We start from the raw sequence: 15,855 nt of genomic DNA, 5'->3' as shown, positions 1-15,855 counted from the left end.
ATAGGCTTTGGTACAGATCGGACCAGATGAATGAACTGTCCAAGGCCATTGAATAGGTTCATGATTTGCTATTGTTGATATTCTACCTTTCAATGTATAAGTATAAATGGTATGTACCCTCTCATCAGTCGCCAGCTTGAAACAGACCTTCCTCCTCCTCCCCCCCCCCCCCAAGGAAAAAAAGAAATGTTTATTAGGCGTATAATCACCAAACAAAACGCACACCCCTCCAATTGTACCCAACAAGTTCTGGACGGATATCCCTTCCATTGCCCCCCCCCCCATTCCCCGCCCTCTCCGTTTCCCAAAATGCTGGAAAGTAAATTAATTAGTCACGGCATGTTCCAAGTGCAACAATTATTTTACTTTTGCGATTGTCAACTCTAATACCGACTCTAAGACACTTCGGCATATCTAAATCAAAACAAAACTGGGAATAGTCTTATGGAATATTATGAGCTTCCAAGCAAGTGAATTTTGCGTGGTGTATAGGAATTATGCACCGTCTAATATTTCGTTACTTTACGCAGATTTCCGACACGCACACTCAGTCGAGTCTCTAACAATTACAATTACAATAACTTGCTCTGTATTAAATGTCAGCGCTAAACCAAAGTTTGCTCAATTTTTCCAGGTAAATCGGACGTATCATAGGTTTCCCGGTGCAAATGATACGTGTAATCAAACTTTTTGTGGGAATGAATTTATCAGAAAACACTAAGCCCTGATAATAGGCCTACTAAAGCATCTGAACCGCAACTTCCCGGTCAACTCGCATTCCTAACATTCCATTCGGCCCACTACAAAGCGATCATTTTGAGCGCGTTAGAAGAAGGGGGAAATACAACTGGTCAATGATGTTGGCAGAATGCCCAGACCACCGGGGTAACGATCATTGTCGAATGCGGTAGTGTATAGTAGGTGCGGTCGGGATGGTTTCACCTTTACATTTTTTTTCTATTTAGACTAGGAGTAGAATGGACATATTCTTCTTTTCTCTACACATTCCTGATATTGTAGGTGGAAGTTTTAAATGTTACAAGAATGCTTTAAAAGAAACTTATATCCGAAATAAAGAAGTCTTTTGGAGAAACAACATTAAAGACCAAACGCCGTCTGTTCAACCAGGGAGTTGTTACTCATTGGTTCAACATCCAAATTAAAATTAGAGATAGTTTCAAATTCCCAAAACAACGGAGTTATTGTTTCATCGTGTAATTTACAGAAGGAACCGTAGTATTACTGCGCCTTCTTCTTAAAACCTTGTCCAATGTCTTGTGCCGGTAAAATACTTCATATGAAATCTACGGCTTCTTCTGAGGTGTTTTAAAAGCGAAAAAAAGCGGTGAAGCTCAACGTATTGTCCGTTAAGTTGTGTTATTAAATTGTTGGGAGCTTTCATTGCCCTTGTTGTCAACGTAACAAGAATAGGGTAACTTCCATTCACGAGATTCTCATACACTACATCGAAGTGATTGACATTCGATAGCTATTACACGTTTGAAATTCTTTTTCCTGAAGGGCTCCCCCTAAACCACTCAATAAGGTCATGGTGCATGTTCTAGCTGGGGATCGGTGAAGGACTATTTTCTTGTCTGGAAACAAAGCCTACAAATCTACGAGTTGGGGAACGTTGGCTCCCCCAGTTTTTCGGAAACAAACCTCAACTGCTCGTTTTCATGACGAAAGAGGAGCCCCGTTTGCAGAGCAGTACCCATTTCACTTTTTGATAATTTTAAACTACCCTTCTATTATTTCATAAATCGTTTGGGGGGGGGGGGGGGGGGGAGCGGGTTACACAATTCTGATGAGGGATGTGCCCGCTGTTCTTTGTAAATTAAGAAATAAAATGTTGTCCTCCCTGACTAGATCCTCATCAATTCATTTTCACGTGCCAACTGTATCATATGGAGCTCTTGTTATAGACAAACCAGTTCACGCGACTTCTCCGGAAATTATTGACTTAAAAGTGAACAGACTTAATCCAAGCATTGTCCGGACCAAAACACCCAGGACAGGGGATTATCACGTAGGTATGAGTGCAAAGCACAAGGTCTAAAGCCAAATGACGTATTTAGTGGTCTTATTACTACTCTATAACAAGTTCCTGTTTAATTTGTGGGGCATTCCTCATTTAGATTATCCAGAATCGACCCTTCCATTTCTTGAAGCTTAATATCTGTTTCTGGATATTTCTTCTGTTGATGTTCCACATAGTGAGTAAAAACCAGAGATGACACTACACAGAAGTACACGGTTTGAGCTTTTTATTGATGTATTGCAACGTGAACTTGTAACATTGCTACAGCGACGACTTCATAGAAGCACAACACTGGGTACGTACGTGCCACATAACAACACTGCTTTATGATATTTCCAGAATGAGTTGATTCAGCAAAAAAAAAGCTTTTATTGCCCAGACCGAGGTTCGCTTACCCATATGAGAATTCAGATACCCCGTCCCAGCTTCAACCTGGTTGTTGGCTCAATATTGTTTTTTTCTTCTGTATCAAAATATCAACTTTGTTACTAATGTACAATATTACAAGATACTGAACTAATCTGAACACCCTTTGAACAGTCATTTTCAACATTTCCAATTTTTCCATATACTTCCTGTTGTCGCTACCTCATGTCAACATATTTGTTGTCCCTTTGACGGTTCTTACAGTGTAACTGGCTCCTAGCAAAACACAGTAGCACAACACAAGGATGTAAGTAACAGTGATATATAAAAGCCACCTCCTCTTTGGGTGCTTGGTGATAAGACAGAAGCTGAAGCTAGTAGTCATATCCTAAAAGACTGCTAACAAATAGTTGACATATAGGATGATGATGATGATACTGTTCTCTCCTTGCTAACACCTTTCTTTCTGACAACACTTATCTTTCACATTCCTTCTGACCTGTTAGGCAGACTAACCATCCCTCATATTCATTCATGTGTTATAATTGACTACATATATATATATATATATCTACACACATGTACAGGGTAGTATTATTATCATTATTAATGCTTCAGGATACATACATATATAACTTAACAGGAAATATAGCTCCATGAATATACAATAGAGAAAAGAGAGAAAGTAAGGAAATTAGAGAAGAGAAGAGAAGAGAAACTGGTCATAGAACTCAGGACAAGTACAGAGAGGAAAGCTATTTCATAAGAAATTCAGCAAAAGCTTCCAGACTGTGTCATCCGCTCTGATTGGTGGAGAGCATCATACTCACTCATCTGTCATAGAAGTAAACCAATGGAAATCAGCTACATAAAACAGCACTAGTTAGCAGTGTGGAAGAGGACAACAACACCTGTTACATGAAAGACGACAAGACCACACTGCTGCCACAGAAGAATTTCTATATACAATTATACCACAATGAATACATGTTGCTATGGCACCGACATATTATCACATTATCACACATGAGAGACACATTCAACACCATATACTAATTGCATATATAGTTAAGAAGAAGAAGAAGAAGATTAATGACCCCTGCTATCATTACGATAGCCGTCATGACAACCTACTGTGCATAACACCATACTGGTCCTCCAAAATGGGAACCTTTCTTAGATGCAATTTACAACTGAGAAAATGCATAGCACGTTACATTCTTCATTTCAATGGAAACTCTTCATTTTGGTCAAGTGGCAAGTGGGATTTTACATCAGTTTCAACAGGTTTACTGGTCTCTTTTGAAACTGTTGCTTGCATTAAGAAGTGTCGCATCCACCACGTCTATCTGTAAACAACTCATAGCATTATCTACACCAAACCACACCACTAGTAAAGAAAGAATAAAAGGAATAGGCTCTTTGGCTGAAAACGTAAGGCATCAAACTCCACAAATTCTTACATGGCAGCACCAGCTATGCAACAACAACAACAACAATAATAGTCCTATTTGATGGCACCTTCTATATTGCATTTCACAAGAATATAAACAAAAAACAAAAAAATATTAACTTAAATAAAGTGGAGTGCCTTGTGCATTGTGGAAGGATCCACTACCAACTTAACATCGACAATCCTATCACAAACCTCTTGTAGATTAATTCCTTTCTAACATGGGTCTTAAGATAAACACTTTCATCAAAACATAAAACTTAAGCCAATGCTTTCTGGGTAGCACAAAAAAAACAAAAAAAAAATACATAACAATAATAAATGTTATTTCATAACTATATCTTTAACAATAAATGTTGTATACTCTCTTTTTATACAATATAAAGAAAAAGAAACAAAAACAAAGCACTTCTCAATGAAATTTGTAATTACAAATATACACTATTTACACTTCAATATTTACACCTGTTATTGACCTCTCCCCCACCCCCATCAACTTTTTTAATTGGCTCTGGCCCCATACAGAGCCAGCGGCGGTTCACCTTGCTGGGGTCACAGAGTTTACTCAATTTCTAACTCTAACAATTTAAGTTAAAGATTGACTGATAGAGTAGCCAATATTGGTATCAGACAGACCTCTTTCAAGTTATGACGTTTGTAACGTCATCACCTCCAGCTCTTCACACACATGGCAAACTATCTTCTTCTCACTCTTGGCCTCCTTCATGTGCGTCTGCTGTCCAGAACTGATTTGTGCAGTCTAGTTGTCTTGAAGCTGTTCAGATTGGCATTCAAATTGGTCTGTCAAAAGCCTAGATGTTATCTTTGCAATGGTTGCACCATTTCCTAGACAGATCAATGACATGGGAGCTGCCAAGATGAAATCTGCGTCTGTCGATGGATGCATACTTTATTGTTCTCGCATCAGTTTCCACAGCAACAGAACCACGACGACGTCGACCACAACTGTTCTCCTCCCTATCATGCTTTAGATGACATCATCTGTTTGTATCATCTGCCGGGGAAAAATTGAAAAGACATTGGTAACATGTAATTCTCCTCTTAGCAGATGTATATTCTCTTTGCACAACATTCAAGTATGTTGAGTGTAAATTGGAATGTTGCGCTGATAACTTAAGACCATAGAGGGGCACCTCACATAGGTTGTACCATCAAACAGACTCCAAACTTTACTATACCGTGGAGGGGCACCTCACATAGGTTGTACCATCAAACAGTCTCCAAACTTTACAAGACCGTGGAGGGGCACCTCACATAGGTTGTACCATCAAACAGTCTCCAAACTTTACAAGACCGTGGAGGGGCACCTCACATAGGTTGTACCATCAAACAGTCTCCAAACTTTACAAGACCGTGGAGGGGCACCTCACATAAGTTGTACCATCAAACAGTCTCCAAACTTTACAAGACCATGGAGGGGCACCTCACGTAGGTATTTACCACCAAACGGTCTCCAAACTTTACAAGACCATTGAGGGGCACCTCACTAAGGTATTTACCACCAAACAGTCTCCAAACTTTACAAGACCATTGAGGGGCACCTCATTTAGGTATTTACCATCGAACAGTCTCCAAACTTTACAAGACCGTGGAGGGGTACCTCACTGAGGTATTTACCATCGAACAGTCTCCAAACTTTACAAGACCGTGGAGGGGTACCTCACTTAGGTATGTACCATCAAACAGTCTCCAAACTTTACAAGACCATTGAGGGGTACCTCATGTAGGTATTAACCATCAAACAGTCTCCAAACTTTACAAGACCGTGGAGGGGTACCTCACTGAGGTATTACCATCGAACAGTCTCCAAACTTTACAAGACCGTGGAGGGGCACCTCACTTAGGTATTTACCACCAAACAGTCTCCAAACTTTACAAGACCGTGGAGGGGCACCTCATGTAGGTATGTACCATCAAACAGTCTCCATGATCATCTTTAACCAGTTACTGCATAGCCAAAACTGATGATGATACAAAAATGGCTATCTATAACCATGCTACAACAATGGCGCTTCACTTTGTTAGTGAATTTCTCAGAGAAAACTAGAGAAAACTAGAGAATTGGAGGTGTGACACTCACCGGTTGGTACTTGGATGCCTTCCCTGGATTATGCTCATACGTATGACCACCGTTGCTTAAGAACAGTTCATCATCTGTTGTTTTCCTGTACACAGGATTGTCAAAGTTCATTGACCGCTTTCCACCGGATGCCTTTCGTCTGTTAAATATAACATGAACACATCATTACTACACATTAAGTTGTCCGACTCATTCAACAAGTTAAGTTCTCTAATATGAAGGAGGATGGAGCTACCTGACAGCAAGGGTATTGCAAGCTATCCATCAGATGAGTCTCGCACATTTCCATAACTAACTGAATCAAACATTAGTTACAATTTACAGCTTAATACTGGCTTGGTTTTAAAAAAAGAAGACAATACTTTCCCCTTTTTAGGAAGTAGAGAGAAATAGCAAGAGAAGGGGTTGGATGGGGGGGCCTAAAAGGGAAATAAAGGATATTTAATGCTTTCTGTGTAACCAGCATTTGATTACATGTTTTCTAGATCACACCAGTGGAGGGAACAGAACGATAAACATTTGACAAGGATCACCAAAAGATATAGTTTATAAATTGATATTTAAGTATCAGGCTTGTTTACTTACCGCCATACAAAGAAGACAATGACCACCGCAGAAATTAGCACTACAAGCAGACCCAGGATGATGAGCCATAATAATGATGATGACTGGTTAGGACGGCTGCTGGGAACATGATTACTATCTTCGTCAGTTGTAGGGTTGGTCTTATTATCATCTGGGTTAATTGGTTTATAAGGTGGCAATGTTGGCAGGTCATTGTTATCGGTAACTGGTGGGGGGAGACTGCCACAAGTCAATCCGTCTGCAGACATTTCAAGATCAACTGGACAGAGGCAGGAACAGAGACTGTTGGGAGCTGCAACACTGATGTGGGAGCAACCATAATCCAAGCAGTAGTTCACTCCTGCAATAAATTAAACAAGGCAAGGGTAAGCATGTACCATTTAATAAGAAGGGGTCAAGCAGTCAAATGCATTCTAATCTCTACAAAAGTTTGGTTTAGTGTCCCCATTTCAGCACATGGATAAAGCATTAGCATTTTCATGGGTATTTACCTAACGGCTGCGTGCTATTCTGCCAGACGGCGATACCATATGGTGTCGAAGACAGAGTTCCTACGACCTCCTCTTGTGTTTCACCGCTGAACTTGTTAGCTCTGCGTATAGAGTGACCCTCCCAATCGGTCCAGTATACCATGTCTTCAAAGACAGCCACTTGAAAGGGGTGTTCTACGAAAGTCAAGTCATTGGAAACAACGGTGAAGTCCTGACCGTAGAAGTCGCAAGAAGATAGCAGGTGATGTTTAGCGTCTACCCAGAAGAGCCTGTCACTGTAGTAGTCAATGGTGAGACCGTTTGGCCAAGAAATATAGGTAACAGAGCCGTCTATGATTGTCTGACGTGTACTCGCATCCCCATCCATGCCGGCACGTTCAATCTTGGCTGATTCACCCCAGTCAGTCCAGTACATAAAGCTATTTGGAAGATAAAACAGACAGTCAGTTAGCTCTGTGAATCCTTGCAAATACAATGTGCTCCAAATTAAAAAAAAACTATCTGATTAATGTAGAGCAAGCGAGTTCCACCAATTAGGGTGAGAACCCAGAAGAGATAAGAGATTTCCAACTTCTTCTTTTTTCTAGCACTCCCCCCTTGTGGGAATCAACCAGGTCATTTACTGGTAAGGTTTTTAACAGTATAAAAAAAAATAGGAAAGAAAAGCCTTCCCATATGAAATAAAGGCACATAGATGTATGGATAAAAGGACATTTCTTTGACCAATTTTGAGCTAGAAACACACTGAAATATTTTCACAACCCACTGCCAAAGCATTGAAGACCTACAGAGCACCTTCCCAGAATTAAAATGACTTTGATCAAACTATGTTCAACAAAAGAAAATCATGCACTGGAGAATCTCAAATTGTAGCTTTACTTTTGGTGTTATCATGTGACCACCTTTGACCTCTACCAATTTTGATAGGGTACTTTCACCCACCAAGCTGGATCTGCGTACACTGTATGTACTTTTTGAGTTAAAGTGTTTACAAGATTTTCATACTTTGACTTGAATGTTGACAGTAAATTGGCCTTTGATCTCCACCAATGGCCATAGGGTTCTTGTACCCACCAAACTGGATATGCATACCATGTTAGAAGTTCAAGAAAGATGTACTTTTTAGTTATCGTGTTTACAAAATTTCAGACTTTGACCTCTGATGACCACATACACACACACAAACAAACACACATGCTATCACCGTCGCATTAATTCATTCTGCCTCCAGGTTGGAAACTAAAAGTCAATTATCAGCTGTATATGCCAAAGTATACCGACTCATTTTGGAGTAACTGATCGAAACAGAGCACATTCCACTGGCGAAGAAAGTGGCAAATACTTACCCAGTACGTGGATCAACCACCAGTGCTCGTGGTTCAAGGAGGCCTTCAGAGAAGAGGACAGTTTGGTGTCTAGTGTCTAACGAGATGACGTTAATGGTGTCAGTGTTGGTATCAGTCCAATACAGGTTCTTGTGAATCCAGTCATATGCCAAGCCATCCACTATGAGGGCATCAGCGACTAGTACTTCTGGGTCACTTGTGTCTAGGCTTCCCCTGTTGGGAGGTTAAACAAAATATTCATGTACTGTTAGATTTGAAAAGGGAAAGACTAAAAAATGAAGATCATATCGGAAACATCTGGACACACCTGAATGATTATGTCAGCTTTGTAGAGATCAAAGCAAACATACCGATTGCAATTTATTCAACAATTTTGTTAAACAAATCCACACAGTACTGCCAAAAGGTGAGTTTGTCCAATCAGCTCTTAGAATTTTTTCATCAAATGAGAATTGTAGTTAAGTGATTTCCATTCTCTACTCATTATTTCTTTGCCAAGACACCTCTGATGGCAATATTAAATTTTACAAATATTCAGCAACATCAATTTAGTTTAACTGTTTGTTTTAATATCAAAATCAATGGGTAAAGCTGCTTTTACGCCCAGTATTGTGTCTTAGGACTTACATCATTATTGTGCCATCCTGATTGTCTGACCAAAACAACTTTCCACCTGGTACATCAACTTCCAAGGCAAGTGGATTTGACAGCTCCCTGTAAACTTCCAGGTTTTCTTTGGAGGAGATGTTAAACTGCCTGATGCTGTGTTGGTGGACGTACAAGATCAGTGGATGCGGACCATGTGCCTTGCAATGATTGTTACTTGACAATTGGAATCCATCAAAGCAATTGCAAGTGAAGCCCCCTTCGTGATTCACACACTCCTGGCTGCAGGCATGAAGAGCGTAATCTTTGCACTCGTTGATATCCTGGCAAGAGCCATCAATGTTTTCGTATCCAGGATCACACACGGTGATAGGAACAGATTCATCCTCTCCATTAGGACACTGACTAATGCCATCGTTCTGCTGGATCAAAGGTATGCAAGTGCCATCACTGCAGGGGAATTCAGCATCTGAACAGCCTGCCACAGCTGAAAGATAAAAACAAACAGCATGGAGATGACAATGCAAATCTCAACACACCCAAACATGCATTGTGTGCAATGCAAATTTACCCTTTTAATTAACTGGTGGATGGAGTGATTGCACTATGAATGGTCTGTCTAAACCAATCCATGAGTAAATAAACAATCTTTGTGCCAAATAATAACTCACGTGGTAGAGTTGGGCAGAATGCTTCATCTGAACCATCAACGCAATTAATTCTCCCATCACACTGGTGTCCAGGGGCACAACTTCCATCCTGACAAGTTTGCTGGTCAGCACTACAGGTTGGACCTGCGGGGATGAGGAAGATTTGAATGAATTCATCATCTTTACAAGATGCAGAGAATGGTGCCTTTTCATACGCTGGCGACTTAATAGCAATTCAGACATCCCTATACCCAGATATGCATTGCGAGAAGCATGTAATTCCCTCACCATGGATGTTATCTACATGTGCAAGTCTTTCAAACAGATTAATGTCATTGCTGATTTACAGCAAGTTGTGGTGCACCAACAAACAATTCCCCAGAGATCGATTTCAACATTTGAGTTAATATGATTTTTCCAAGAAAAGGAAAGTTGTGACTTACGGGGACAGGTGGTCCGGTTTTCGTCCGTTCCATCACCACAGTCATCTTCCCCGTCACACTGCCAGGCATCATGAATGCAGTCACCGTTGCCACACTGGAAGAGACCCACAGTGCATAACACCTCAGGGGCTGATGAAGCACAACCGTTCTCGTCAGAGTGGTCTTGACAGTCGCTGTCGCCATCGCATCTCCAGACTTCGGGGATGCAATGAAGGGATGTCTCACATTGAAAGTAATTCACTTCACAAGTGGTATCGGGGCATTCGTGCTCATCGGACCCATCGTCACAGTCATTTTCCCTGTCGCAGAACCAGCGGGCGGAGATGCACTGGCTTTTGTCAGCACACATAAACTCTTCATGTGAACATGTCATGATCTCTGTAACAAATAAACACCAGTTCATGGAATGTCATTATTTTCAAACATGACTGACTCTTAAGTGATCAGTACATCCTTGCATGCATGTGGACACACCAACTGAGTTCATTCAAGCTGTAGTTATGTAGTAACCATGTTTAGAAGGTTCATACTGCTGCTGCTGCTGACCATTTATGTCTTCTTGAACATTACAGAAAATGGGTGAATCAAACTGCAAAGGACGGAAGCTGCCCTAAATCAGCGGATCAATTGTTTAACCGACATACAAAAGTTATCATGCCAATGTCTGAGAGGTCAAATGATCTGCCTGGAATCCTCTACTCACCACAAGATTCTTCATCATGGCCATTCAAACAGTCATCCTCTGCATCACAGACCCAGGCAATTGGGATGCATGAACCATCTTGACCACAATCAAAATGGTCAGGTTGGCACGTCCTGTCACCTGTAAATGGATCACCAAATATAATTTTACTGAAACCACAAGTATGATCTTGGAAACCAGATTAATTATTCTTTATATACTTATTAAGGGATATTCGGGCAGCGGATAATGCCATGATAATATATCTATGGAATAGAGCAAATGTTCCAGTGATAGTTGAACACAACAGCTTGTCTTTTAGGGTGCCTTTTACACTAGATCTGGATCAGATCAGGATCTGACTGTGTTGTCAAGATCACAGCTGTTGTGTTCAAACGCAGTTCAGATACGAACTGATCCTCCTTTTTGATGTGGGGCAGAGACCAGGATCGGATCTATACATTGAGATCATACATCCGGTTCAATGCATGAGATACAAATTTTATCAAACAATAAGCAGCCAACTTCAGCCACTGGAATATCCTGTGTAAATGATTTCAAACATGACATTCACTGTAGACCCAAATAACATCAGATGAGGATATAGATAAATGCAAAGAATTGTGGATTGGTGAGACTAGCTTTTAATAGCTCTAGAAACCACTTGAACCTTAAGGACTACTCATGTGTGAATAAGAGTCAATACCGTGATGGACCACAGTAGAACACGGATTAAAACACAGGACGCAGTCCCTTTAAAGAAAAGTTGTACCTTTAATGGTTGACTACTAGTGCAGCCAGGTGGGAGAGAATGCTCAAATGAACATTAACAATAGAGGGGGCTGGTGTGTGAAAGGGGCAACAGAGTACAATAGGATTAAGATTTTTTCTTTAAAGCCAACCAAATGTGATGCCAGACAGAGGAATTACAAGTCTCCAATACTGATTTGGGAGAGGCTCCTCACAACAAGGGTGAGGTAATGGAGAAAACAGGCAATTCAATGAAACCAATTAAACTATAAGCTATTACTCCTCATTATCCAGTCTGCAATTTTGCCATAGCAAAACAGATTGAAGTCATTTAGAAGTATAAGAAACAGCACATTTGTCATTTAGTTTTTCAGCCCTCCCTCTGGACCCCTTACCCCCCCCCCCTCAACCAGACACGAAATCCCTACATGTTTTTACCTAACTGCTCACATCATCTACCTTCCACTGCACTGTTCATACAATCTATTAGCACAGTAACTTGCCCTGTCTGGTTGGGAGACTTTTAGACATGAATTGATAAGTGAAACTTGAGCAACCTTCTCCATACCTACACAAGGTTCCCAGTTGGATATTTCTTGTAATTCCCATTGTGTTGTAATCAGGCAGTAAGAACATAGAAAGAACCCACATTGTCAGTTTCCTGGGATTTACCTTTGTTGGGTAGTTTCTTTTGTGATTTCAGCAATTTTTTTTTAAACCCCTTGCTGGGAGGTCATGACAAGGTCCAATACAAATGTCATATCACAGACTAATGGAAAAATTGCTCAAATCTTCATTGTACATATAGGGAGGGAGTAACTGAAGCATAGCATACTTATACTAATCCATCTTTTTCATGGAAGCTACAGTAGTCTGTAAATGTACTACTGTAGGATATACAAGATTGTCTAAATAGGCTTATAAGCTTAAAGTCATCTCTTTACCATGACTGATTTTCATACAGACAGAGCAAAATGGTATTGTTTTAGTTATTGTAAGATAGAATACAAAATTATGCTGGCATTATGACTGAAATGATATAGCTTAGCTTACTACAGAAGCTTTCCTCTTCATCCGATTCATTGTCACAGTCAGGAACTCCATCGCAACTCCATCTCATAGGAATACATTGGTCTGAGCCACAATCAAACTCTGCTGCACTGCATGTACGGACCTCTGAAAATACAATCATACAGTTAACTTTAATATGCAGACCTACATTTTACAAACCAACAATTCACCTAGAGCTGTCAAATCTCCAGTTTTTTTTACTTGGCACAGGTTTTTAAAAGCAGTTTGCATTTTATATGCCCTTCTTTTCCTTATTTCAAAGAATAACTGATCCAGTATCTCAACACAAAATGCCAAATAGAATGTGGGCAAAGTGCTGAACAAATGCAAAGATTTGTAACAGTTTTGTACACAGGAACCACAGCAATTACTGGGACATAGCTCTGGATAATTGCAAAAGGTTGATGATGTAGACTTGCCTGAAAATTCATTCTAACTGAATAAACCTCTTGCAGGTCTCAAAGTACAACCCAAGCCCACATTGGTACCCCACCTTATCTTAACACAAGAATACATGTTACTAAATCAACAACAAATTGTGCATTCCTTGGAAGTCTGACACATGTTTAGATGAATTTTAAAGGTCAGTAAAAAACGCCATGTAATATAAGTGATTGTCTCGCCATTAATGTGGAAGTTAGAGTAAGTACTTCAGGAACACCAATAGTTCCTGCCATCTGTAAGAATGCTACTTGACTGTTACGGTGAATGATCACCCTTTACCGACATTCTAGAGTAAGTACTTAAGTATCAGAAATGACATGCAAGCAAAACGGACCAGACAAACGACAATTCAGGCTGCTAAATCTCTTTAATGTTTCCAATTTAAATGTTTGTGGTTATGATGAGCTCCTCAAAATACCAGTGTTATTGTAGTGTACTGTGTTGCATGGCCCTGCAAGAATTGTCAGATAACTAATTCAAACAGTAAATTTCATTCAAATAGAGCACAAAAAAAACCTTATCTTATAATTAAAACCTGTTTAATTGTTGTTTTGTTGGCACAGTAAATACTTCAGCAAACCTTGTCTACTTTTAACACAAATTAATTTATTTACAGACATTATCTGTTTGCTACCGGAATGATATCTCTATGTATACAAGGCTCTACTTTGAGTGATAGGCACCAAGGCCTGTACCGTACATGTATTTTGCAACAACTGCATGATAATTTTCAATGCAATGATATTGCTTGATTACAGTTTGCTTCTGTAGATAACATACAATAATAACATTGGTAATTCTAGTAGTCTAGATAAACTAGGCATATACGCCTATGGCCAGGGTTGGGTCGATTGGTTTCAATTTTTAAATTACAGTAATAAGGCACTGCAATACTTATTAATCTACCATGATTGAAAAGTTTTTCTCCCATCGAAATTTGATGCCTACACATATGTGATCTTGTTCCCTAAAAAGTCGTAAAAATGTATTTTGTGTGATCGATCAAAATGATAAGTTAGAAGAGCTAGGCGAACGCATCCTACCACAGAAAGATTAGAACTTGGCTATACGATTTGAGTCAGCATATGCATGTCGTACGGCTTATGAATATTCATATTTATTCATGAGCCCAGCCCACCGACCTGAACCATCCATTGGACAGATTCAACCACACAAAATGGGTCGATGCCAACCAACCAATAGACTTGCAGCGCTCCATTCATAACATGAGACCATGCCGTAAACAATTTGCATGTCTATCGAACAACCAGGCAATATTAGGCGTGTGTACGTGTATAGCAATGTTTGTGTTTGGGCAGAAACCATAACATTGTACAGCGGTGTGTACAGACAAGCATAGGCCACTGTAGACCGCGAAAATCCCAACGTTAGGAAAAATGATCAATTACGATATCCCAACGGCCTAGAGAACCGGGCGTTTGTTTAATAAAACAAGTTTGTGCTGCCATCAACCTAGTGGGAAATGTCTGCATTAATGTTACAATAGTTGATTAGTGAAACTTCCCCTATTCCTTCTGAAAACGGGAACTTACCACAGTTTTCCTCGTCTGAATTGTCGGTGCCATCGTCTGCGCAATCCACTTCGCCGTCGCACCTCCAGTTCAAAGGAATGCATTTTCCATTGCCACACGAAAATTTGTTACTCGGACACTGAGCTATAGAAGTAACAAAAATATGAATGAATTGTGGAAAGAGTCGCTAGACTAGCTCTGTAATGAATGATTTGAATTGCAAAGTACTATCCACAACAGACAGTAGATCTCTGAATATGACAGGCCTACTAATTATGATTGAGCCTTAGGCCTAGTTAAGTTAGCCTACGCCTAACGGCAATATCAATGTTTTAAGTTTAGTTATGGCATTTAGGCCTGTTTCAGGGGATGTGAAAAATAACTTACCATTCACAGAATTTTCCAGGCTAAACGTCAAGAGGAAGTTAACTAGGAGTAAATCCAATAAAAATTGACACAGAGAACGTTTCATTCTCGGCGTTGAAGTGAGCTCCAAGGCAAGAAATAATTCCTTGATGAAGAGTAAAAAGATAGATGATAAGTAATTAAAACGCTCGAACGTTGATGTAAATTGCGAGGCACACTTTGTCTTCCCAAAAAATCCGAATGATATTTAACTCCGAGGGTTTCTTAACAGTTGTACCCTTCTTGCTTCTATAAAATGGTCTGACTTGAATATCAAAATAATATATATAAAATACTGCTGAAGTATTTATAGAACTAAGTAAGTTGTCCCACATACGGCATGTGATATTAAGCCGGTTAAAAACGTTGGCTAGCAGTACATAGAAAGAACGTGTTTACAGCCCGCGTGCGAAGTTGTCTGTGAGTTTGAGACACGTACGTACATATGTTTACTGTATATGTAACGGGCACATATGGTTACCGCGTTGACAAAACATACTATCACTACTATGGGTTCATAGTATTTTGATTTTCACCTACTACTAAGATGGTTCTTTCCAAAAAAATATTTTATAAATTAGTTTCCTGCCACAATGAGGAGTCAGTATTTCATTAAATATTTTAAGAAATAAAAAAATATAAATATGAGATGAATGGTTTTAAAACAGAAAAATGAGAGATATATAGTGAAATTCTATGTGTTTTTGTTGTTGGCGATGTGCCAACTGTATGCCGGGGTGTGCTTCAGTTATTCCTCGGGTGTCCCTAATTGTAATATGTTACAGTTATAAATGGTCTAGTTACGTCATCGAAAGTTGTGGTTAGCTGTCCATCAATTCTGTTCCATTTTCTTAATTGGTTAAGGACCAGGTACTCCGCATTCCACGGA

At 39.8% G+C, this 15,855-nt stretch overlaps 1 protein-coding gene across 1 annotated transcript; it reads right to left on the bottom strand.

Moving 5' to 3' along the window:
* Positions 1-2,252: 2,252 nt before the first annotated feature.
* On the bottom strand, positions 2,253-15,405 carry LOC139955589 (low-density lipoprotein receptor-like). The gene is made up of 12 exons (XM_071955147.1): positions 14,949-15,405; positions 14,583-14,705; positions 12,568-12,690; positions 10,786-10,905; positions 10,083-10,460; positions 9,661-9,783; positions 9,011-9,476; positions 8,384-8,596; positions 7,038-7,456; positions 6,547-6,886; positions 5,962-6,100; positions 2,253-4,875 (listed from the first exon to the last, which is right to left on the bottom strand). Exons 1-12 carry the CDS (start codon positions 15,031-15,033, stop codon positions 4,849-4,851), a joined length of 2,556 nt encoding a protein of 851 aa, XP_071811248.1. The 5' UTR covers positions 15,034-15,405; the 3' UTR covers positions 2,253-4,848.
* Positions 15,406-15,855: the final 450 nt, after the last annotated feature.

Source organism: Apostichopus japonicus, chromosome 2 (genome assembly GCF_037975245.1).
Source record: "Apostichopus japonicus isolate 1M-3 chromosome 2, ASM3797524v1, whole genome shotgun sequence".
Classification (NCBI taxonomy): domain Eukaryota; kingdom Metazoa; phylum Echinodermata; class Holothuroidea; order Aspidochirotida; family Stichopodidae; genus Apostichopus; species Apostichopus japonicus.
The sequence above is the reverse complement of the archived record's forward strand: the minus strand, read 5'-3'. Positions and strand labels throughout refer to the sequence as shown.